At 40.3% G+C, this 27,144-nt stretch overlaps 1 protein-coding gene across 3 annotated transcripts in view; it reads right to left on the bottom strand.

The window, feature by feature from the left end:
- Positions 1-27,144, bottom strand: part of dock1 (dedicator of cytokinesis 1) — a 404,255-nt gene that overhangs the window by 210,673 nt on the left and 166,438 nt on the right. For all 3 annotated transcript variants that reach the window (XM_078413630.1, XM_078413629.1, XM_078413628.1), the window contains exon 28: positions 2,717-2,818. In XM_078413630.1, the coding sequence (XP_078269756.1) occupies positions 2,717-2,818 (102 nt within the window). The remainder of the gene's footprint in view (positions 1-2,716; positions 2,819-27,144) is intronic.

Here is a 27,144-nt window from a genome sequence, read left to right as displayed (position 1 = left end):
TCCTCATCCAATTTTGGAACAGAGATATTTTTCAAGCTTTATGAAGCAAAAACATGTGATGAGCATGCTTTTCATTTAACCTTAGAGGCTATATCAATGAAATAAAACAATGGGACAGATCTGTTGTCTCGATACCAGAGCTAATGTTGTACTAAATTGGGTATCCTTGCAGAAGAACTGGTTTCTGGTGTTAATAGAAACATAGAAACATAGAAAATAGGTGCAGGAGTAGGCCATTCGGCCCTTCGAGCCTGCACCGCCATTCAATATGATCATGGCTGATCATCCAGCTCAGTAGCCTGTACCTGCCTTCTCTCCATACCCCCTGATCCCTTTAGCAAAAAGGGCCACATCTAACTCCCTCTTAAATATAGCCAATGAACTGGCCTCAACTACCTTCTGTGGCAGAGAATTCCACAGACTCACCACTCTCTGTGTGAAGAAATGTTTTCTCATCTCGGTCCTAAAAGACTTCCCCCTTATCCTTAAGCTGTGACCCCTGGTTCTGGACTCCCCCAACATCGGGAACAATCTTCCCGCATCTAGCCTCTCCAACCCCTTAAGAATTTTATGTTTCTATAAGATCCCCCCTCAGTCTTCTAAATTCCAGCGAGTACAAGCCCAGTCTATCCAGTCTTTCCTCATATGCAAGTCCCGCCATCCCAGGGATTAATCTGGTGAACCTTCTCTGTACTCCCTCTAAAGCAAGAACGTCTTTCCTCAGGTTAGGAGACCAAAACTGCACACAATACTCCAGGTGCGGTCTCACCAAGGCCCTGTACAACTGCAGCAGAACCTCCCTGCTCCTAAACTCAAATCCTCTTGCTATGAATGCCAACATACCATTCACTTTCTTCACTGCCTGCTGCACCTGCATGCTTGCTTTCAATGACTGGTGCACCATGACACCCAGGTCACGTTGCATCTCCACTTCTCCCAATCAGTCACCATTCAGGTAATACTCTGCTTTCCTGTTCTTGCCGCCAAAGTGGATAACCTCACATTTATCCACATTATATTGCATCTGCCATGCATTTGCCCACTCGCCTAATCTATCCAAGTCACTCTGCAGCCTCCTAGCATCCTCCTCGCAGCTAACACTGCCACCCAGCTTCGTGTCATCCGCAAACTTAGAGATGTTGCATTCAATTCCCTCGTCCAAATCATTAATATACACTGTAAATAACTGGGGTCCCAGCACTGAGCCTTGCGGTACCCCACTAGTCACTGCCTGCCATTCCGAAAAGGACCTGTTTATTCCTACTCTTTGCTTCCTGTCCGCCAACCAATTTTCTATCCACCTCAAAACTGAACCCTCAATACCGTGTGCTTTACGTTTGTACACCAATCTCCTATGTGGGACCTTGTCGAAGACCTTCTGAAAGTCCAGATATAACACATCGACTGGTTCTCCCTTATCCACTCTACTAGTTACATCCTCGAAAAATTCTATAAGATTCGTCAGACATGATTTGCCTTTGGTAAATCCATGCTGACTTTGTCCGATGATTTCACCACTTTCCAAATGTGATGCTATCACATCTTTAATAACTGACTCTAGCATTTTCCCCACTACCGATGTTAGGCTAACTGGTCTATAATTCCCCGTTTTCTCTCTCCCTCCCTTTTTAATGTTGGCCTAAATCACGGTATTTTCTGCCCCATCTTTGCTTGCTTAATTGTTTGTGTTGTTCCTCATGAAGTCCAACAGGATAACACCATTGTGCTTAAGCAGCACAGCTCTCAGACTGGCAAACCTGCCTGCTGAATCTGTACCCCCCAAAGTTTAACTTGTGCAAGCACATCGATTTAGTCTCAATTAAATTACTGGACTTTTGATGAGTGAACCAGTTTTTTAACCTTTTAAATGGATGGGTTGTTTTAGGTCCTGAGCATTGCTGAATGCTTTTGAATGTCAAAAATTGTTTCACAAATATTTAATGGTCTTGATCACTGCGGCAGTCTGAGAGGACAAGGCTTTTTTGACTGACATTGTGCTGACACAAACTCCATGTTGAGTTAGCCACACAGACGTGTCAGAAGCTGGGCTTCAACACAAAACTGTCAAACACATGCTGGAATGAATGGGGTGACATAGGAGTAATCAGCCAGAGAATAAAATAATCTGTCCCAATGTATTGATGTTACAGCCACAATAACTTTTGCATTGTAAGAAGTGCAGTAGTGAAAAGGAGTTATGAAAGGTATTGTTAGGAGGCCTCTGAGCTGTTTTTACTTATGGGAGGTTTGTGGGATGAGAGACGACATAAAAGTAATTAGGCATTAAGTGACTGCTAATCAAGCAGTCAGTAAGATTGATAGAGTGCTGCATGGGAAGTTCAATGGGGAAGGGAAGGATAAAGTCACAAGATGGGGAAATATTAGAAGAGAAACAAAGTAGGGAATTGGAGAAGGTTCCAAATATGATGACAAGCATGGTGTTTCAGAAGCATGAATGATTGACTGCAATCAAGTAATCAAGAAACAATTTATGGGATCCTACAAGAGCAACCAATGCTTAGTTCTCAAAAGATTGGAAATATTCTCTACATAATAAATTTGAAATGCATTCCAGTTTGTGAAGCACATTCACAATTCATCACTAGATTTTGGCACAAATGTGTTTCAAATACTTCTGTGCACCTGTTAGGCATCCATGCATCTTGATTCCGAAAACCAAATGAATAAATATGTGAAGGATGTCATTTCCACTTACCACAACATCTGATCGCATATTGCCATAGGTTGTGATTAAATGGGCATAATGATAATCTTCCATCTGCCTTAGGATGGCAGTCATACAAGCAACAAAGTTCCCCTGAAATAAAAATAAGATCCAAAGTTGCTATTGTCTGAATGCAAAACATCAATACATCATGCAATGTATCATCAATAATATTTTCATCTGGAATTATCCATTTTAGTCTTTCTGTAAAATCTCTTAAATTACATCTACTGAGTAAGTTCTGCATTAATACAATGTGATTTTGGTTTTACAGATGCCTAGTCGGCAATGCAAATCCAACCTCAAGAGCCATCTTGTGTTCTCAATGAGGCATGAAGTCTCTGGTGCACATATTCTCATAACAAGTTTAATTTGACTTAGTTAGAAATAAATTGAAAGGTTTGCCAGACTCCCTAATGCATTAAGTCACAACTAGGACTTTTGTTCTCAATTTTACCCCCAAAACAAGAACTACTTTACAAAATGACAAACTCATTGAAGCTTATCTTAAAAAGAAAGCTTATCTTAAAGAGAAAGATAAAATGTATAAATGATAAAATGTTAACCTGCTGTTTGTAAATGACCTATCTTTTATATTTTAGTAGGGTTCTACTACAAAAAGATATATCACAAAAAAGAACATGCTTCTGCAGTGCAGAAGAAATATCACATGTATTTAACGGTACTCATTGGTTACCATTAAAAACTTATTCGGTATAGAATACAGTAAGCCCTCTTTTTAACGGATCCCATTTGTAACGGATTTTGGTTATAGCAGATAGACCTGCCGACCCACCCCCGGTTCGCATGGTCTCCCCAGTTCTGGCATCCGATGCTGCCCCCGGCTCACAAGGTGCACCAGAGAGCCCTTCTTCACCTATCGAACAATCCGGTTGTGTCTCGCGTTGTATTGCATGGAGACAGCGCTTCCTTCAGGTTGCTGCTGCCAGCGGGATGTACTTGGTCACCATGGGGCTCCCTCTCACCAGCTGCAGCTTCTTCCTTCACTATCTCTGCTCCCCGCTCCACTGCCGCCTCCTCCTCTGCCCATCACTTTCTCTACTCAGCCCTAGAATACATTTGTAATTTTGTACATCTATATGCCAAAACTCGTTTGTTTGTTCCTGAACACAGCTACCAGACTTGGAGGGCATCTACAACACACGATGCCTCAGAAAAGCCACCAGCATCCACAAAGACTCTTCACACCCCTGCAACAGTCTGTTCGAACTCCTTCCATCGGGCAGACGATACAAGGCCTTCTATGCCCGCACCTCCAGACTCAGGAACAGCTTCATCCCCAGGGCCATAGCTGCTATGAACCGGTCCTGCTGAGCCGGATGGCCACAACGCATAGATCAACTTGCACTTTACCCTGTCCAAAACTGTTACAACTGTTCGTTTCGTTGGGTTGCTGCTGTCTAAATTACCTAAATTAGTGCATCGTATGGGAGGCGCATTCCCAATCTCGTTGTACCCCTGGGTACAATGACAATAAAGATATATTGTATTGTATTGTATTGTATTGTAACTACAGCCAAAACGGTACACGATAGCGTGACTATTTTAGGCCCACCTTACTCACCGTTGTCCCTTTGGTGCGGATGGAAGAAGTTTCATTGAAATCGTTGTTATATTTTTAGTTATTTACATTTTAAAAGTTTAAATCTATCTCCTGGGGAAGGAGGGGGGGGGAGGGAGGGAGGGGGGTGGAGGGAGGGGGAGGAGGATAAGGGGGGTTGATGGGGATGGAGTGGGGGGGACGGGAAGGGGGGAGGGGAAGAGGGGTAGGGGGGAGGAGAGTGGGTGGGAGGGGGGAGGGAGGGAGGGGGGAGAGAGGGGGGGAGGGGGAGAGGGGGGGAGGGGGAGAGGAGAGGGTGCTGCACCAATACAGGAGAGGTTTGGGCCCGACGGGTCCACTTGGTCTAGTTTTATACTATTTGCCATTATTTTTTATTATAATCCATCTTACTCTGTTTGATAAGTTAGTAGAACATGAAGCAATTTATTTTTTACGATGACAACTAATAAAACCAGGTACAAACTCCAAATGATTGGATTTTCTGCATCTGTATTTAGGATCTGGTAGCTGGAGACTAAAATCAGCCACATTGTCAGCAGTCAGAATTCCAGGCAATCAGAACTCAGTTGCAAATACAGTCAGTCATTTTTAATCTTATAATCATTTCATAGAGTCATAGAGTGACACAGTGTGGAAACAGGCCCTTCGGCCCAACTCCCCCACACGGGCCAACAATGTCCCAGCTACACTAGTCCCATTTGCCCATGCTTGGCCAATATCAGATAAAATATAGCATAAACCTTAGTTTTGATTTCCCAACGGAAATAGTCTTAGATGTATATGAATGTCCCAGCTTCCACGTACTCTATATTAAGGGTCCAAATTTAAGTTCAACCTTCTTGATTTTTCTCAGATTGCAATCATTCTGTCCATCTCCCTGTGGAACTTTTAGTCTTTAAAACTTATGTTCATATCTTCTTGCGCTGCAATGCTGTTGTCATAGATAGTGAAATATAAAAGAAGTGCTGGCCAAATATGAAGGAAAGGCAAGAGAAAGTGAAAAAGATTTATCGGAAAAGGAACAGAACAGAAAAAAAAGAGTAAAGATGAGATTAAAATCAGAAATAAAAACGGGATTAAAAAACAAGAGCAATGAAGATATTAAAAAGAGCAAGAAGAGGGGGAAACAATTAAAGAGTAAAAACAAGAATGTAGGAACAGAATTGCAATTTTGACAAAAAGCTTTAGACCTGAAATGTTAACTGTTTCTCTTCCCAGACATACTGCATAAGCATTTCTATCATTTTTTATTTCCAGCATTTGCCTTTTGTTTACTTTGCATACATCCATTATCTTCTATTGCAGACAACAGCCATAGATTATACACCATGGAAACAGATTATTTGGCCCAACTCATCCATGTCAACCAAGATGTCTATTTGAGCTAATCCCTATGCCTGTGTTTGGCCCTGATCCCTCAAAACCTTTTCCATCCATGTACTTATCCAAATTCCTATTGAACAAAATAATTGTATCCACCTTTACAGATTCCTCTGACAGCTTGATCTGTGTACCCACAACTCTCTGTGTGAAAAAATTCCCCCCAGGTCCTTTTTCAATCTTTCCTCTCTCACTGTGAACTAATGGCCTCTAGTTTTAAACATCCCCGGCCTGGAAAAAAGACAATGACCATCTATGTTATCTATGTCCCTCTCAATTTTATATACCTCTATAAGGTCCTCTTAACCTCCTACTCTCTAAGGAAAAAAGTTCGAGCTTCAGAAATGTTTGGACTCTGCATCTCTTTGTTCAATATTCAGATTCTCAAAACAGGCCATTTTTCACAAATGATCTAACTTGCACATTTAATGGAAAAAAACCTAACCCAATAAATCTACTCCATTCAGTTTCCAATGTGATTATGTTTCTTATTGGCCCATCCCATTTTAATGGTGTGCGCCGGCAAATTTGAACTTTAATTTTCAATCAGAACGTCAAGACGCACTGGTATGTAAACCTTGAGATATAATTAGAAAACTAATGAACTTCATACAAACTTCCTAAGTAACCCTGAAACATTCAAATGTTCAAAGGATTCTCCTTTGCAGTACAACAGATCACCACCAAACACCCTCTGCCCAGGTACTCAACTAATTTTAAGGAGAGATTATTCCTCCTACATATTCACATTCATTTTGACATGTGGAATTATGGAATATGTCAACAAAAGAAAGAACCAATGTACATTTTGAACAGGGGAAAAAAGATAAAATATTTGATGAGAATAAAAATTTAATATAAAATATTGTAACATGCAGTGCAAATGGAACAATGTTCTTCAAGTTAAAAATGTAAACCTAAATAGAATGGATCAAACATTCAATAATCCAAGGCAAATATTACCCATTTACCATTAGTCCTGAGCAAAACACACTTAGAGTTAGAAGCAGATCTCCATCTCCAGATGGTAATGTTCCATCAGGACAAGTCATGACTTAGAGGACGAGGCAAATGTAGCATTGTAACAATTGCTCCCAAAGAAATGCACAATTTAGAAACCATAAGGACATAAGAAAGAGGAGAAGTAGTCATATAGGCCTATAAGATTAGGGCTGGTTTGCTTGTTATCCTAATTTTATTTTGTCAAAATTATGCAACTGAAAATTAATGAGGAAAGGGTGGCAATGGCCATTTTTGACTGATTTCACATCAACCTGGAAATCCGACAGGGCAGTTCCTGGCATCAGTTACCTTTGTGGCCATATCAAGATTTTCTAATAGAGGTACATGCATGCCATCATTCCTTTGTAATACACCTTTCAGAGTACTGCAAGAGAATTTGATGATATTGACCTGGAACATCCAAGTTCTCCCAGGAAATTATTTTACTTGTATAGTGCTGGATTGGAGCATCATTTAGTATCTTCATTATTCAATACACTCTCCCTGATTCTTATAGGCCGACACGGCTACACCTACTTTTTAATGAAGATAAGCATGCCATGCCTTCTTTTCCACTCTATCCACTTCCAATGAGCTGTGGACATATAGCCAAGATCCCCTGTATTTCAATGCTCCCGAGGATCCTGTCATTTATTGTGTACTTTCCTCTCAAAGTAAACTGACCTCCAAAATGCATTACTTCACACTTCTCCCAATTCAACTACAGCTGCTATTCCTCTGCCCAGATTTCCAGCTGATCTATATCCTGCTGTATCATTTGAGGAACCTTCCTTACAACTCCACCAATTTCCATGCAGACTGCAATCTTACTGATCAGACCACCTACATTATTATCCAGATCATTTTATATGTTGCAAATAACAGAGGTCCCAGCACTGATCCTCATGGAACACCACCCGTCCTCTCTATCACTATCCTCTCTGACCAAGCCAATTTTGTTTCAAACATATCAACTCATCATATTGATGAATTTACAGTGGTGCCCTGGTTTCATCCTTCAACATTGATTAATTTATGCCAGCCTGAGGGACTAATCGGACTAATGGGCTGTTATCCTGTACCAGTCTTTGAACACAAATTCCAATGTATACAGTCCATGCCACATCCTTGGTCTGATGTTGTTTAAGTCTTTGTCACATATGCCATTGCCTACAATCTACAAATAGAATTTTCTTGGAGAAACAAACTGGATATCATCCAGAAGGCCCTGTGGCCTTTCCAAGACATGATAGGATACAAAATATATTTTGACCAATATCCCCGATCCATCCTTCCTTCTCTGTTCTTCCCTGAAAAATTATGAACAGCCTCAAAAGCTTTCCTAGGCCAATTTATTGCAGTTTCCACCAAAAGTCACAAAAAACCTCAGTCAAACTACTTACTACAGCTTTTAGAGCTCTTCTGTCCCTTATGATAATTCAACTGATTTTTAAAGTGGCTTCTTAAAGAGTTATTGGTCTTCTTTAATATGTGGAGTAAGCCATGTCTTTTCTCCCAGCCTAAAGTATTAAAGCCATGATTTGCAAAAGGCATAATCTCAAATAGATTTTAATCAATTAAGGCATTTTCTGAAAATTTACCTTGGTCACATTTCTTAATGAAAATAAATATTAGGCCAGCTTGAAGTACCTTGCTAAGAGTGTAGCAAAGCAAAGATAGTTCTCTTTATGAAATTGCATCTACAGACCCAATCAATGCCACCTTATCTGCCTCGCTACTCAATTTTGTTTTGATTTCCACTTTGCCTATGCAACCATTTGTTCCCTTCTACTTCCTCTTCCATCCTGGGCATGTATGGCTTCCTAACTCTCAACGTTCACTCACTCCAGAGCTCTAGCTATGGCATTGTCTGATTTCTCGATATCCTCAATACATTATTAGGTGCTGTAATCATGCCAATTTTTAAGATTTCTTAAATATGCATCATTACCGCTATTTTAATTTTTAATTTTTTTAATGAATGCATATTTATTTTTATTATCCATTTTGCTACTGCAAATGTCCCCGTTGTGGGACGAATAAAGTACTTATTATTGTAAAATTCCAATCAAAGTACAATAAATGTTCTCAGATCCTTGCCAGGTCACAATTATAATTTTCTGAGGGATACCAAAATCTTACTTTTTATAACCTCTTTTCTGTAATAATCTGTTATTGTGTTCATGTAGTTCTATTGACTCTTGCTGGTATATTTTCACAATATTTTTTATTGAACTGTTTTCATTCTCAATAGATTCACATGTTTCGGTTAACATATCCAAGAGCCAGTGACAACAGTTAGTCTCACAGGCTGTGTCATGTTCATAAATCCGCTTTACTCAGCTCCACAACCTGAGGTTTAGGAATTGCTTTTATTTGAAGTAATGTACTTACCGGATTTATTAACATCTTGACACCATTATTTGAAACGGACAAAACTAAACTCAATAGTTCACTCAACTCAATAGTTAATACGTTAGACTTAAAACCAGGGTTTATAACTAAAGCTAATATAACTGAATCTAGAAATACAAAAAAATCCAACACCTGCCACTATAATGATCATAATATGTTTATGATAAAATGAATATGAATTTTAAACTGAATATGAATTTTAAACTTGGAATAGAAGACACTGCAGCAATAATTGTTTTTCTATAATATGTTTCCTGATGGCAAGTAGTACATGAGGTATGACAGCTCCTCCACCAAACCATTCCTGAACATGACACAGCCTGTGAGACTAACCTTTGTCACTGGCTCTTGGATATGTTTTTGCCTAAAAAGGCATATCTCAGATGTGATGCTCTGCAGCAAGCATTCCTGACTGCCTCTGCCGCTTGTCTTCTTGTGATCCCTTGGCTGTTTGAGCCTGAACAATTCCAGATAAATGGAATCTGATGCAAGTTGCAGAACAGAAGCAGAGGAGGGAAACTATTATAATCTATCTGTGCCTACCAGATAGACAAAGTCTTTACTGGCAAAACATTTTTGTCCATGCCCTCTCCTTACCAATTCCCACTTCCACACAAATCTATGAATAAAATGGTTGAAACAAAGTCTAAGCTAGCCATTAACATTGACTGCCAAGCTGAGTGCATTTAGAACAGGAATATGGTTGTGTGATGTGTTACCACTCCAAACTAAAATAACTTTATTTTATATCCTGAGTTCTGATGGTACCTTAGCTTTGCTTTCTTAATTTTCAATTATTTCCTCAAGTGGACATAAGAGGCTACATAAAGTTTAACTGAGGAATGATGAGAAAATCAAGGTTGTAAATAGCACGGTTGTAAAGAGATGTTGCTAGCTGTAAAAGTGCTAATGCCAAAAAAAATGCTGAGCTTTTCATGCTTCATTTATTTAGCATGATTAAGACTCAAAATTGAAACTGACATTAAATTAACTTCACATATGGTTAAATAGTCATTTTCTTCCCATCAACATTCTTAGGGGTAGTTGCATCACACAATATATTACATTCTAGAGCCACATACTGCTGGAGCTGTCCAAGGGGCAGAATGGGGCAAGGGACAATGGAGATTAAAAGCAGTTTCTTGTGATATTTTTAAAACAAAGGAGCAGGTTAATAAGAAAAGGCACAAGGTGCTGGAGTAACTCTGGCTCCGGGCCTTTCTTTCTGGCAAGGAGTCCTCGTCTCCCAGTGACCCATTTTATTGCTACGTTTCTATGGGCTTAGAGGTAGATGAATTTCATGATCACATTGATGTTTAGTAAAAAGCTTACAATTTGATAACTGAACTAGTTAAAATATAAGGTAGACACAAAATGCTAGAGTAACTCAGCAGGTCAGGCAGCACCTCTGGAGAGAAGGAATGGGTGACGTTTCGTGTCGAGACCCTTCTTCAGACTGATGTCAGGAGAGGGGGCGGGACAAAGATAGAATGTAGTCAGAGACAGTAAGACTCGTGGGAGATTTGTGAAGGGGGAGGAGATAGAGAGGGATAGCAAGGGCTATCTGAAGATAGAGAAGTCAATGTTTATACCGCTGGGGTGTAAATTACGCAAGCAAAATATGACGTGCTGTTCCTCGAATTTGCGCTGGACCTCACTCTGACAATGGAGGAGGCCCAGGACAGAAAGGTCAGATTGGGAAAGGGAGGGGGAGTTGAAGTGCTGAGCCACCGGGAGATCAGGTAGGTTAAGACGGACTGAGCGGAGTTGTTCAGCGCAACGATCGCCGAGCCTGCGTATATATATATATATATATATATACACACACATATATATATATAATATATGCACACATAAGTGGAAGATAAATAAAAATGTACACAAACCAATCATTTTGTAAAATTCTGAACGTAGGTATCACAAGTTTAAGAATTTTCCATCATTCACCCATCCATTCCAGTCATGGAGGGCCTGTAATTTGTAAATCCAATGCATCACAGTGTTCATCATTGAGGCCCTGAACTGTGATACAGCTTCAACCATAATGGGAAATCAGAACAAGCCTGAAATTCTTCCCTTCTCTTATCATATCATATACATACAGCCGGAAACAGGCCTTTTCGGCCCTCCAAGTCCGTGCCGCCCAGTGATCCCCGTACATTAACACTATCCTACACCCACTAGGGACAATTTTTACATTTACCCAGCCAATTAACCTACATACCTGTACGTCTTTGGAGTGTGGGAGGAAACCGAAGATCTCGGAGTAAACCCACGCAGGTCACGGGGAGAACGTACAAACTCCTTACAGTGCAGCACCCGTAGTCAGGATCGAACCTGAGTCTCCGGCACTGCATTCGCTGTAAAGCAGCAACTCTACCGCTGCGCTACCGTACCAATTTCCTGGCTCTCCTTTACAGATTTCAAAAATGCTCACAATTCTCAGACTAACTATAATTTTTAAAAACCTCTTCCCTTTATTTAATACTAACTTTAATTTCTCCTATTACTCACAAACAAACCACTTTTCCTGTTGCACTTTAGCCTTAAAGGAAGACTGTTTTGATAATCATACTATTTCTTGAAATGCCAGCCACGGCCAGTCCACCATCATACCTTTTCAATCAACCATGGTCAACCTGCCCCTCACATTTAACTATATCCATGACAGATTTATAAGGGGATTCCTCCTAAAGCCTCCATCACAAACAAAATTGTTAATTAATCCTTTTTCATTAAATAGTATGAGATCTACAATAATCTTTCCTTTCATTGGTTCCTAAACATATTGATTATAAACTCTCATATTCCAGATATCCGTCCCCTCCCGTAATACTGATAATTTGATGTATCTCATTTATACATAGAATTCCGCAAAATTATTGTACGATGGTGTTACGTGCACTTCTAATTTCTTGATATCACACCATGCCCAGTATTACAGCTGCTAACTGATGGCCTTACTGTTTTCACCCCTTCGTTCTTCCTTCGTCCACCAAAATGATTCTAATTATATATTCTAATCTGTGGAGCTGAGATTATTTCTTGACAGCGTATTGAACACATCCCTGGCTATTGGCACCTCCCCTTTAAAACTATGGAGTAAGAATTAAAGAATTCTTAAATACTCTTAACTATATTAAAAAATAACTTTTTTTGAAAGTAAACTTACTTTGCCCTTGCCTTTTTCCTCCAATCCTAACTGAAATCAATTGCCATTTGTCCTGGTCAAACTTAGTGTAACATCTGAGGGTAGATGTTCCCAAGAAATGTGAAATATCAACGCAACTGCTAGATTCTATAGGGGCCTGTATGTCGCTTAAGTGTAGGAACTAGCTACAGATTTGAGACATCCTTAATCCTATCAGGACTATACAGATAAATGTCAGCAATTCATTGTAGATTCATTTCTACTTTAGCTGTTTTTATGTGCTTTAATCCATGAAAAGAAAATATTCTTGAAAGTAAATTAGAAAATAATTATAAGATTAAAATAATTTATTTGAAGTTAATGATAGTTTTAAATGTCCTATTATGCAATTTTCCTATGACTAATATTTTTGAACAGCTCAACAGAATGTAATATATTAAATTTTCATGTCACAATAGAAAACATCACTTTTATAACTTCCAATGACACAGTTCATTACTCACCAACCTTAATATGTACTTAACTTGTCTGTGGCATACAATTCTTGTTCCCTGAGCATAGGAAGGTATGTGCAATCATAAAAATCAAATGTATACAAATTTAAGAGACTCAATGCAAAACCATTGAGCAAAACCAAAAGTAATTGTTCGGTGTGGGTTCTTCTCTGGGAAACTGATCTATGTTACATTTTCAATGTAATGAATGACTGGATTGGACAATCACAGGAAAATTGTTCAAATTCGATTTGCAAAATAGCTTTTTGGGAACCCTGCAACAGCACTCCTAAGACACTTTGCACCTCCGATTTCCAAATCCTCGCCCCATTTGGAAAATAGTCTATGTCGTTATTCCCTCGACCAAAGTGCATGACTCCACACTTTGCTGCACTGTATTTCATCTGCCACTTCTAAACCCACTCTCCCAACCTGTCCAAGTCCTTCAGCAAAGTCCCTGTTTTCTCGACACTACCTGCCCCATCATTTATCTTTGTATCATCAGCAAACTTGTCCACAAAGCCTTCAATTCCCTCATCCAAGGACATTACATGTTGAAGATAGACACAAAAATCTGGAGTAACTCAGCGGGTCAGACAGCATCTCTGGAGAAAAGGAATCGATGACGTTTTGAGTCGAAAAGTCTGAAGAAGGGTATCGATCCGAAATGTCACCTATTCCTGTTCATCAGAAATGCTGATCAACCCGCTTAGTTACTGCAGGTTTTTGTATCTATCTCAGTTTAAACCAGCATCTGCAGTTCCTTCCTACACATTAATTCAGTTCTTGTTGCTGGGATGTCACCTTTGACAGTATGCTGGCTATGTGATAAGCATGTTCCAACTTTCAATCCCATGCTCCACTACAGCCTCCACTGTTCTTTGGCTTTCATTCTTTGGCTTTGGGTTCAGCTGACTCACTCCAAATGAAAGAGGATAAGCATGGTGAAACAGATAATCACACCACATTTGCCAGATTTATTTTCACTTGCTGCAAGAAACTATGGCTCATGCATAGGGCAGAGTTTCACCAGCTATAAATGACTTTACAGTGATATTCAGAGATATTTTTAAAATATTAAAATCAAGGTAAATAAAATAAGTTATAAAAGTATTAGAAAATAACAATTAAGTCACATCAATATTATCAAAGCAAAACAATGAATTGAAAAATAACACATCTTTCCTTCTGATAGACACAAAATGCTGGAGCAACTCAGCGGGACAGGCAGCATCTCTGGAAAAAAGGAATGGATGATGTTTCAGGTCGAGACCCTTCTTCAGTCTGAAGAAGGGTCTCAGCCCAAAACGTCACCCATTCCTTCTCTCCAGATATCCTGCCTGTCCTGTTGAGTCACTCCAGCATTGTGTGTCTATCTTCTGTGTAAACCAGCATTTGCAGTTCCTTCCTACACCTTTCCCTTTGCTCCTTATCCACAGCCTAGATGCCCCAATTAAACTAATGCAGATGAAATAAATGGGATCTCAGATCCTGTACAAGATATGCACGCAAAACTGAACCCTATGGAAATCTGGGGCTGACAGCCATTCAAACTGAATGAATTTAATAAATACATCCATTTAAAGAGACAGTATGTATCCAAACTAATTCCGTCCTAAATTTTCCAACTGTACGGATAACAGAACAATTTATTTTTAACTAACTCAACATTTCTGAGTCTTAACAATCATCTTTAATTTGGTTGGCATACACATCAGAAGCAAAAATAAAATTCCAATTTATTTCTGTCATTTCCCATGTTTTGGAACGGCAACAAATGTCCTTTTTGCTACATTTTTCTATGCTTTTATATTGCAGTTGTCCATATCGTCTTCATTTGCAGCAAGATAAAACTACAGCCTCCACATTAGTATGTATTTATATTTCTAATCCAAATGCACAATCTTAATTAATAACCTATTTTATCCTGTTACGTATGGTAACTATGTTCATTCACTTCATGTTGATCTGGCAGTTAATTCTGCATTTCAATCATTTTTCTTAAATTATTCATTTCTTGAGATCTGTGTGGCTGCCAAGGCCAGCAGCTATTTTTTATAATTGATTGCCTTTGAGAAGATTGTCAACCACTGCCATGATCCACCAGAGCCTTTTTTAAGAAATATCGATACTACCTCTGGATAGGGAGTTCCACGATGTAGCGAGGAAGAGAGGGGATGGGACAAAATCCAGTAAGTGATAGGTAGATACAGATGAGGTGGCAGATGGTTGAACAAATCCCAGAGATGAAAAGACAAAAAGTGTTAGAAAAGCAGATATGGATAGAAATGGTGTGAATTGTGAATCCAAAGGAAAGAATTTTGATGGCAAGGGATGGGAGCAAGGAAAGGGGAGAAATGGGTGCGAATCAAGGTGTAGTAGAGGGAAGACAGAGGGAGAGAAACGAGGTGTGGGTGTTGTATGTAGGTTGATAACCTAAATTTGGAGAAATGTTCATAAGTCCTTAGGTTGTAAGCCACCCAAGCAGAATATGAGGTGCTGTTCCTCCAGTTTGCATGTGACCACACTCTGAAAATGAAGGAGGTCCAGGTCAGAAAGGTCAGTATAGGAATGGGAGTTAAAAGGGTTGGAAATCAGGAAAACCAGCAAGCCAAGACGGACCGAGCACACGTTCGGTGAAACGGTCACCTTTTCCAGCACTTTGTCTCCTTTTTTTAAGATCCAAACATTTTATAAAAATTAAGAATTTCTAAAGTGTTGCTTCTGTTACAATGTAGGACGTGCTGCAGTTTTTATATACAGTTGTATAACTTCTAATCAGCAATATGATAATGATCAGATTTTTTAAGTTTGTTTGAAGAATAGATGTTGGTCAATACACTGGGGAAAACTTCCCAGCTCTTCTGCAAAAGTAAGTAAGATCCTTTCATGTTCACCAGAAACTGCATCTCGCATCACGCATGTGCAGGTGCTTCTGAGAATGCTCTAAAATGTCAATCTTTTTGAAGAGGCAGGAGGTCATCAATGTTTAAATTTTCAATCCATGTTTAATATCCATATTTTCGAACTTATTTAGGAAACCACGCAGCGTGCACTTCTGCCCTGTATAGCTTTTAAAGTAATTTCCAATTATTTAAAATCAGGCTATTAAACGCCTCGGCATTGATCAAAGAAAGCCTATGTTTCCAATTACACTCATTTTATTCTGCATTCATCCAAATGCATCGCTATTAAATATGTAAATTAATAATAAAAAATTAGCTGATTGCCCTGGTTCTTGGCAATTAATGCAGGAACGTGGCATTGAGATAAAAGATCAGCTGAGATCTTAACAAATGGTACAGCAAGCAAAAGGAGTTGATTTACCTTTTCCCACTTCTAGCACATGTTTTTACTTAAATTGAAGTGCCTTCTTTGTTGAATAGATATTAGGTGAGTGCTACTATATAACCATCGTAAGAACAAAAGATGGATTGTAAGGCATATTCAGATATAAAAATACACTCCCAAATATAAATCTGATGGAGAATCCATAATACTTTTGTCAGACTGCTCTTCAATGCTATTATGGAATGGCACATTTTATTTTAGCCACAAGAGGTTTTGTTCAAACGTGGGAATTCGAGCAGTGGAATAAAATTATTTTTGCAACTTGCCTCAGCCCCGAGTTCAAAACGAATTCACATGTACAAAATTAGATCCTTACAAACAACATAGGGAGCAAAGTAAAAATGTGAAAGAATTGACATGTATTGGAACATTGCTTCTATTGTGTTATATTCTGGAGGATTTAATGGGAATTTGGAATAGCTTAAATATGAGTATTATTCTAACTATATTATCATTGAGCTCACTTGTATTTATGCTTTAGTGAACAGAATGCGACCAATTATTCTCTTATATATTTGTATTTTTATTATTATTCTCTTTTTTGTTGGTAAGATATCTTCCTTCTGTGTCCTTTCCTTACAGAGGTTCTAAATGCCCATTAGAAAGACCGGGTGAGCAGCAAGAGATGTCTGAAGAAGGGTCTTGAACCGAAACGACACCCTTCCTTCTCTCCAGAGATGCTGCTTGTCCCGCTGAGTTACTCCAGCAGTTTGTGTCCACAAGAGATGTCTCACGATTGTCCTGGATAAATGTCTTGTTTTCATTCAGCTTCTCACTTTAACAATATTGGGATCATGGTTTGTAAACAACATCATCACTCAGCTGAGATGCTGTGTGGTTTTCTAGGTTACATTCCGCTTTTTTTAAAGCAGGTTACTTATGAGTATGTATAGTTCTATGACTCATTAAGTGCACTATCGCATCAATGCTTCAACCGGAATTAGCATATTTTAAAACTTTGTTATGGAGGTAAAACTGCATGTAGTTCAGTGACTCTCTTTTTTAAGTAACATGTTTCAGAACTGCAGCCATGTGAATTTGTGAATTTATAACCTCTAAAAAATAAATGTCCAAGTTGCTTAATTCGAACTATGATGTCATACCTTGCAGCTATAAACAGCTGTAGGCAATAACACAACTGCATGCACAACCCAGCTACGTGGGACAGCAAACATTTATTATTGTTACATCTGAATAATCATGTTAAAAGATCATTGACACATGCTTAAAGGTATCTGAATCATATGAAAGATATCTGAATCATGGATTTTATCCGCTGCATATTCCTACAATCATAAACATAGGAATTAAGGAATATTTCTAGATCAATATTAGACGACCCGTGGATCCGTTGGGTCCCCGTTGTGGAGCTGGGGGCGGGCGAGGGGGGAGAGGAAATGCGAGAGGGAGCCACTTACCCCGGCCCCTGGCGGACATCACGGCGGCCAGCAGCAGTAGAGTGGCCGCCGGGCCCGACATCCCTCCCCCAACTGCCCGGCAAGTGGGAGCGCACTGCGGAGGCGCGGCTGCCGAACCACTGTAACTCCCCCGGGGCCGGAGGCGGGCGAGGGGGAGGAAAGGGGAGAGCGGACGCAAGGCGCGGCCCCATGTTCATCCTGCCGGTGGCCATCTTGTTTGAGCTTCTCTCTGCCGCCACACCACGGGAGGAAGGTCATGCGCGGGGCACGCCGGGACGGGGGGGGGGAGCACATTTCTTAAACTTTATAAAGTTAATTACTTTTAAAATGTAACAAAACCCGATACTGCACACCGCAGGAGAATGGTGAGTCAGGTGGGCCTAAAATTGTTGCGCTATCGTGTACCGTTTTGGCTGTATTTCGGGAACATACATACAAGATGAGAGTTTTAGTTACAGATAGATATTGTAATGTGCAATTTTAAAATTCTTCAATATTTCTCTTCATTTATCTGATCCTGGTTTAATATCACTTAACAAATATAACTCCAAAACCCCTCAGATACACATGGGTTTATGCCTTTTGAACTGGGTCATTTTGATTAGATTCTGGACAAAATTATTTAGCCATGTTTATTAATGCTGTAATCATGCATTAGATAATTTGGTATTTCTCGACCTGTTCAGCTCTTAAATGTAACGGCGCTTTTGCATTTCTTACATGGTCTTTGCATTATTTACGATTCATTCCCTCTATTTTGTTTTGTGAAAATTACATTTCAGCAAGCACTTTAACAATAAAGCGTGCTTGCAAGTAAATTCCAATTTGTCAATTTGTTTGTAGAACCTTATGTTTAGCATAAGTTTAAGAAATGTGCTCCCCCCCCCGTCCCGGCGTGCCCCGCGCATGACCTTCCTCCCGTGGTGCGGCGGCAGAGAGAAGCTCAAACAAGATGGCCACCGGCAGGATGAACATGGGGCCGCGCCTTGCGTCCGCTCTCCCCTTTCCTCCCCCTCGCCCGCCTCCGGCCCCGGGGGAGTTACAGTGGTTCGGCAGCCGCGCCTCCGCAGTGCGCTCCCACTTGCCGGGCAGTTGGGGGAGGGATGTCGGGCCCGGCGGCCACTCTACTGCTGCTGGCCGCCGTGATGTCCGCCAGGGGCCGGGGTAAGTGGCTCCCTTATGACAGGTACATACAGCAATGATCAATTTGTTTCTTTGATACTTGTCTAGTGCCAAATATATTATGATTGCATTAAAGGTAGACACAAAATGCTGGAGTAACTCAGCTGATCAGGCAGCATCTCTGGAGAGAAGGAATGGGTGACGTTTTGGGTCAAGACCCTTCTTCAGTTGCATTATCTCTGTTAAATATAATATAATTCGGGAAGTGAATTAGTAGATGGATTAATGATTTAAGAGAAATAATGTGGAGATCATATAGAACTGAAGCTAAAAGCTAGACATTTGGCAAAGAAGCTTGAAGGTTTTAATTACTTTAAAACACAATGTATTGGTCCCAGTGTCTCATAACTACCCTGTTTTTTTTATGCCCAGCTGTTAGATCCATCTGTTAGTCAGAATCTGCTTTTAAGAAATAAAAACAGAAAATGCTGGACCTACTCAGCATGTCATTCAGTATCTGAAGCGAGAGAAACAGATTCAATGCTACACATCAATGGCATTTTATCCAATGAAAGGTCATCAATCTCTAATATTGTCCTTTTATTTTTCAAGGATGTTGCCTGACCTGCCGAGTATTTCTACTACTTGCTAGTTTAATGGCAACCAGAATCTTTGAACTAATTAAAAATGCAAATATAGAATAAAATGGAGGGGAAAAAAAAAACTTAACAAGACCGTACCTATTTAATTAAGGCTGGGGATCAGATTCAAATGAATGAGGTTACTGCTTAAGGTCAGCCAACTGGTCTCTCAGGTCAGTACAGACCCAAACTTTCACAACCCAGTATGTGGATGTAAAAGCAAAAAAATGGTGAGCACTAGAATGCAGATAAGCAGTGGTCCTGAATAAAATTGTCACCCGCCTGATCAGAGATCGATCCTGCCCAAATGGTTTCACACATGCTGCAATATACATGCGCAACAAGGTGACTTCACCATCACTCAATTTAAAAATGTGGCTGGTGGCTGTCTTCTTGAAGTATATAAACGTTGCACTCTTAACTAATGAACATATACACCCTGGCTCTGCAGAACAAATGACCAGCCATCTTGTAACAGCTGCCACCGCTGCTGACATGAACCAGCTGCCCTTTCTGTCCAGTGGCTTCAATTTTATTACCAACCAGAACAGGGTGGACCCGTTGGGCCCAAAGCTATCCTGCATTGGTGTAGCACCCTCCCCCACTCCCCCCCCCCAATCCATCCCCCCTCAACACTCCTTATCTGCCCCCTCCTCCTCCCCCCCACTCATCCACTCCATGTCCCCTCAACCCCCCTCCCCCACTCCAATCCCCCTTTCCCCCCCTCCCTCCCTCCCTCACCCATTACATCTCCCCACTTCCCCTCTCCCCCACTCACCCCTCAATCCCCCCTCCCCCACCCACTCCATCCCCCCTCAACGCCCCTTAACCCCCCCTCCCCCCACCCCATGTCCCCTCTACGCCCCTTATCCCCCCTCCTTTCCTAACCCTGTCCCCCTCACCCACTCCATCCCCCCTTATCCCCCCCTCCCCCCACCACCCACTCCATCCCCCCTCAACCAGCTCAACGGCTCAGTAGCAGCTCTACTTCTTAGCAGCAGCTCAATAGCGACAGTCATTGCTTTGAGCGGAAGAAGCCCCGGCGGCCAACCAGCGCGCTTTGAGAGGGACGAGCCGGCGACCAATCAGAGCAGCGGCGGCGCTCCCCCCACGTGGGACACGGACCAATCGGGTGTCGAGTGGGAGGTCGGAGTCAATCAATCGATCCTACCTGGAGGTCAGAGCCAATCAATCTATTCCATGTGGATGGGGGGGGGGGGGGGTGGGAGGGGGGATGCGGCAGGAGCCAATCAGGATGGCTGCCACTCGGTGGCCATCTTGGGCACCCCCCCACCCCCCGTCATTCCTGTCACTCGGGCGGGTCCCATTGTGATGTTGAATGTGGCTGACAGACAGTACAAGTGGAAAAGTAATTTTTTTTAAGTGGAATAACTATCTCACTGTTTTCCAGTGCAAGATGTCCACAACCAAATGCTGCTGACTTATAGCAAAGACACAAAATGTTGGAGTAACTCAGCAGGTCAGGCAGCATCCCTGTCGAGTATGGATAGGCAAAATTTCTTGTCAGAGCAAGAAATGTGAAGATAGGTCCCGACCTGAAATGTCACCTATCCATTTTTTTCATGGACACTGCCTGACCTGTTGAGTTACTCCAGCATTTCAAGACATACCTTGGTCAACCAGCATCTGCAGGTTCTCTTTTCCACATTTTGGGCACTGACATTTAAGAATACATGCTGGAGCAGCTACTGCAGATGTGGAGCAGCTACTGCAGATTTTATCGGGAAAGACCACAGCGCAGTAATCTGCCGGCAATGGATGCTGAGGAAGGCCTTTCCTATAGAAATTTCTCTCAAATTTTCAAAATTCAAGGATAAAACAGTAATAATGTTAACAAATTGTATATGAATATTGAGTCATTTGATGCAATGAATGAAGATAATAATGTCTTAATTATGTTCTGTATACTTTATGAATAAGGTTTATGTTCACAAAAAAAAATCATAAAAGAGATTGAAGAGTTTGTTCAACCACAAGGACTTTCAGAAAGTAAGAGAGTCAGAGAGAACTGCACCAATTCCAGAAAATACATGCAAAACTTCCTCCGGCTGCAGTCGATGAAAGTGGATATAGAAAAGGAATTCCATGAGGTAAAAAAACCCGCTCCAGGAAAGAATGCAGAATTTTATTCCTCCAATCAATAGGATGGATGTGAATAGGAATAGTTCGGTAATATTTTCACAGCATGAAGTATTGAGGCTCAGCAAATCCTTCTAAGCTGAGCTTTACAAATGGAGATCTTCCTTTGGGTTAGACTGATTTGCACCACCTATCCCTCACAGAATACATATCTAGAAGAACACCTTTGATCACAAATCCATTGGTTGTGGTTTACACAAAACATAATTGGATCCCGATAGGAAAAAAGCATGGTTGAACCTGAGCAAATTCTCAATCATTTGGAAAATGCCTCAGCAAAGCTTTCAAACAGTTACCAAGCCCTTACTTGGATAGTGACAAGAAAGGCCTTTCCCAGTGCATCTTTCACATATGGTTGAAATATCACAACACCCCATACTGTGTTTGTTTGGGAAGAGATGCCAAGACTTTGATTTGATGCTCTTCCTAGCTGTATATCACAAGAAACATGCTCCAGAGGCTGTTCATATAGACATGCAGTGAGACGAATATAAGTTGCTGCCAGAGAACCATCAAGTCCGTGAAAGATACTGTCTGGTCTGCCCAGAAGTCACTAATGTTCTACAACAAGGTTATTTTCCATGATCAAATGTATAAATTGTCACATTCTAGGGCCTAGAACAATTTTTTGAAGGATACATTGCAAGTGCAAAAAGGTTTATAGCTATTTCACATTGCACTCTATGTGGCTGGAATCCGTCATCTATTTGGTTATAGATGACTTCTGATGAAAATGTTGACTTAAATTTTCATTATTATATCCATTTAATTTTTGCAAATTCAGTATAATTTTTGCAATATATTAAAAAAAATCAGTGTGACAGCACCCTCTCTCATGGATGTCGCTCAGGTCCCTTTAATTGGCTGAGAGGTCTATCCCCAGCAACATTGGTAACAGCTGGGTCCAATTAACTGCTATTGGATGGCCACTTGAACCTTGTCAGCCAACTCCCTATAATCCCCAGGCATCTGGGCAAGAGCCTGATGGGAAGAGGGACAAAGTGGAGTGCCTCCCTGCTCACTTATACTCCTGCGGTCGGGGCAGTCGAACCATCCGCAGTTGGGGCAATCAAAGCTCCCGCATTGGGGAGGTCGAAGCCCCCGCGATCGGGGCGGTCGAAGCTCCCGCGATCGGGGCGGTCGAAGCTCCCGCGATCGGGGCGGTCGAAGCTCCCGCGATCGGGGCGGTCGAAGCTCCTGTGGCTTCAAGTTCCCGAAGTCGGTCTCTGACCAGAGACCGCAAGCTCCACAATATTAAAGTCCATGGGCTCCAGCAGTAGAGCTCAGAGGTCGATCCCTGGCAAAGGGATCGCAAGCTCTGTGATGGTAAGTGCAAGGGCTCCCACAGTGGAGCTCTCGAAATCGGTATCCAGCAACTGCCGCCAACTTCTCGATGTTAGGCCGCAGTGTGGACGGAGATATGATACCAAAAAAAATCGCATCTCCGTCGAGGTAAAAGATTAGAAAAGGTTTTGCCCAAACCCCCCCACCCTCCACATAATACAAGCTAAAGAACACTTAAAAACATACATTTAACACATACAAACAGACAACAAAGAAGGATGGGACAGGCTGTTGGCGAGACAGCCATTGCTGGTGCCACCCAGTGATTTCTTACCACTGTAAATAAATTATATCACGTGGGTTAATTGTACTGCGAGTGCCAGTGTCATCACTGCAGAACCTGGCGCGATCACTGACACACACAGGGGAAATGATCAAACGCAATGAAAGCTGTCAATATTACATAAAAGGAACTAGATTGGTCAAATGCCCATATTGGAAAATATCACGACTAGGGTCGTGTTCAGTTAGTGCAGCAGGCGTTCAGTTAGTGCAGCAGGCTAACTATTCTAAATGTAGCTTGTCGATTCTGATTCATAAGTAGCATTCATCATTAAAGTAGGAAAATGTACAATATTTATTTTTTTGCACCTCGCTAAACTCTCTCTTCATAAACTGGCAAGGCATATTTAAAAAAATACACCAAACATAATTCACTTCATTATTTCAGAAGTTGGAAATTTTAAATGTAACCAAACAATTGTAACCAAACGGCAATACGATCTGATATCGAACTGAGGAAGAACTGAGGAAAAACTTTTTCAGTCAGAGAGTTGTAAATCTGTGGAATTCTCTGCCTCTGAAGGCAGTGGAGGCCAATTTTCTGAATGCATTCAAGAGAGAGCTAGATAGAGCTCTTAAGGATAGCGGAGTCAGGGGGTATGGGGAGAAGGCTGGAACGGGGTACTGATTGAGAATGATCAGCCATGATCACATTGAATGGTGGTGCTGGCTCGAAGGGCCGAATGGCCTACTCCTGCACCTATTGTCTATTGTCTATTGTCTAATTTAGAACTTTAAATCATTCTGGTATTTTAATTGCCGGTTTGAGAACAACATATAGCAATGCACATTCCAAGGAATACAGATAATAGAATTCAATGGGCCCTTTAGAATTGCCATGGTACTGTTATTATCTTAGCTTTGCCATGGACATCCACACCGTTTACACCTATATCAGGAAGGCCTCAGGCTCCTACGGTTTTACCTTGAACAGAGAGATATTCAGTACCCCTCAACTAACACTCTTATCCGCAAGGCAGAACTCATCTTCGCCCTCAACACCTTCTTCTTTGATTTTTCTCACGTTCAAGCCAAAAGTGCATCAATGGGCACCCACATGGGCCCCAGCTATGCATATATTTTTGGTGTACACTGAACATCTTGTGTTACAAACATATCCTCGCACCATTCGCCAACTCTTTCTCCGCTACATCGACGACTGCACTAGGGATGCCTCCAAAACCCTTGCAGAACTCATTGATTTAATCAACTTTACTAGGAAATTCCACCCTACATGTTCTAGCCTGCACTAAACCCATCATGACATATTTAAATACCAGACTACAGAATATTTTTGACTACTCTTTAAACTAGAATTCTTTTTTCAAAATAATCTCTTGACTTCAGACCATCTCGTCTCGTCAGACCAAACTTCACCAGCTTTACATTCCACTACACTTTCACCCATAATTTAGTTTGCAAAGATTTCAAATTAACACACATTCCATTATGTCCAACCTTTTCACATCATAATAGCAAAACTATCAGGATTTATTTCCAATTTTCTCCTGAAACTAACCATATTTGCTAGTCCTATGTCCCATTAAAAATAAACCATTACAAATATTAATTACAAAATTGAATACAAACCCATTTTTATTTCTATTGATGCTAATATTATAAAGGGACAGATAAGTTTTAAAATTGACTGGAAAATTATGGGTACTGTCTTATAAATTCATTATTCTACTTCATTTGTATTGTGGAAATGCAGTAAACAGAAAACAGTTCTAATTTTTTCAATCCCATTTATCCTTGCATCCAAGGCCCATCAATGCTCTCTCGTGACCCAGTTATCTCATATCCACTCAGTGTGATCTCCTGTCCCAATGATCTTCAATCTCCATGCTTGAAGATCATTCCATGTAGTTTAACTCCCTCCACTCAATACCACCTTTTTCTCCTTCCCATTGTCATATGTATATTAGCAAAGCATCATGTGTGGAAAATAACTGCAGATGCTGGTACAAATCAAAGGTACACAAAATACTGGAGTAACTCAGCATGTCAGGCAGCATCTAGGAGTGAGGGAATGGATGACGTTTCGGGTCGAGACCCTTCTTCAGACTGATGTCAGGGACAAGCAAAGCATCATTGCTTCTTCAAAACAATTCCTATGTGAGGATACATTTTGTGGCTGCTAAGAAAAGAAAGAAGAACTTTCTTCTGTTTGCAATCTTTACGAGGAAAATTTTAAACAGAACAATACTTGATTCGGCAAATTGTTGAAACTGCAGCAATTATTTACAAACTTTATACAAAGCTCCCTGCTTTTATTTTGAAGATGATTGTGGAAAGTGTCATTATATTTTTGAATGAGGCACCAGCAACTTCAATGCACTATTATGGAAAAGTTCTGCCTAAGTTTCCTGTAATTTTCTAATTTCCAAACTTTCCAGTAAATTTTCCAGTTCCATAAAATTTTAAAGGGTTTAGATATTCATATGCATCATTGTATTAATCAACTCAAAGCAGTTGCAAACATTTACTTGAATGTGAAAATAATGTAATTCAGTACAATGATTAAAATATGAAGTATCCAAAAGTATTATGTGTGCAGAAATATGTAATAATCCTGTATTCAAACGTATTAATGTAATAAGCGTATTCAAACTCTTTCAGTTCAATATCTGATAACAAGCCTCCCAGTCCTTTTTACAACTCTCAATCTCTTCTGCTACATGTCAAAGCCTTCTTGAACACATTACCTAAGGAAGTTTTACAACTTCCATGATCATAAAGGCCTTCAAGAGGACAATCAATAAGACCCTTACAGAAACAAATCATCAGTAACAATGACAAGCTTACATGATTCTTGAAGAAAAAAAAAGAGTCCAGTCAAGGCACTGTAAGTCACATTGATGCATCTATCAAATTGCATTTCAATGCACCACAATAATTATTTTCATACTACTGATTTAAATTATAAAACTGCCACACAAGTTGCCATTTAACTCTACTGAACCCTAATAAATTCCTTTTAATTTAAAAAAAAATTAGATTTCAATTCACACAAATTGAATTAATAGATTCTCTTAAAATATCATAGGGAATATTCCATAAGCTGATGTGCATTTAAAATGCCACTCTAAAGAAAATTGAACATGGACTAAAAGGGGTCATATAAGAAAATTGTCCAAGGCAACATCCATAATTTAGTTCCACATATGTATGTATACATGTCTATAAACATATATTGCTTTAGAAGCAAAATATACTAATGAGCAACTGTTCAAATGAAAGGCATCTGCAATTTCCACAAGTTATGATCCCCAATAAGAAAAATCTCCAGAGTCACATTACATGTCTAAGAGCAGTGACCTATTTAATGTCATTGAATATGCAGCAATATGAAAAGAATTGCTTTTAGCTCACCATCTAATGATCCTAGTGCTCCCAACTGACTAAACTGATGAACGACTCCCAATAGTTCACACTATATGCGGCAACTGATGCAGTCTCTTTACAATTAAAGCTGCTAACTCTTCAGGATGCACAGCTCTCACACGACCCCTAGCTTTGTTTTATTTTTATCTTAATGCAAATAAGATATGTGGATTTTGTAATTTTGCTTAAAGCAAAACTTGAATGCAGCTTTACATAGAAAAATCTTTTGAAGAAATCTGTATGATGTGGCACTATTTGGAATGAGATGTCTGCCATTAAATTAAAGAACAAATGACTTATGACTTATGAATAACTTATGAAGCTATACTTAAATTCATAATGTGCAAGAATCCTCAAGATCTAACAGGCAAAGACAAAAATATGATAACCAAAAGAGGTATGTTTTAGATTATATTTATTCAATGCTTGCTTGTGTATATAATAGAATGGCCTGGACATCCAATTCAACAAGTTCCTCATCAAAATTCAGTTTTATATGGAAAAGGGCTAAAAAGCAGTAATATTCTAACTCTCCTTAGTGGGGAGCCAGCAGCCTGCAATACTACTAGAATTGATTGTTTTCTCTCAAATGTCAGCATGGAACATGTGGGCAGAAAACATCCAATTAAAAAAAACTGCAGCAAAATATCATTTTTCACTTTCAGTTCAAGAAGCCTGGAAATCAGTTTG

Source organism: Rhinoraja longicauda, chromosome 16 (assembly GCF_053455715.1).
Source record: "Rhinoraja longicauda isolate Sanriku21f chromosome 16, sRhiLon1.1, whole genome shotgun sequence".
NCBI lineage: Eukaryota > Metazoa > Chordata > Chondrichthyes > Rajiformes > Arhynchobatidae > Rhinoraja > Rhinoraja longicauda.
This window is presented reverse-complemented; position numbering and strand designations above follow the sequence as displayed.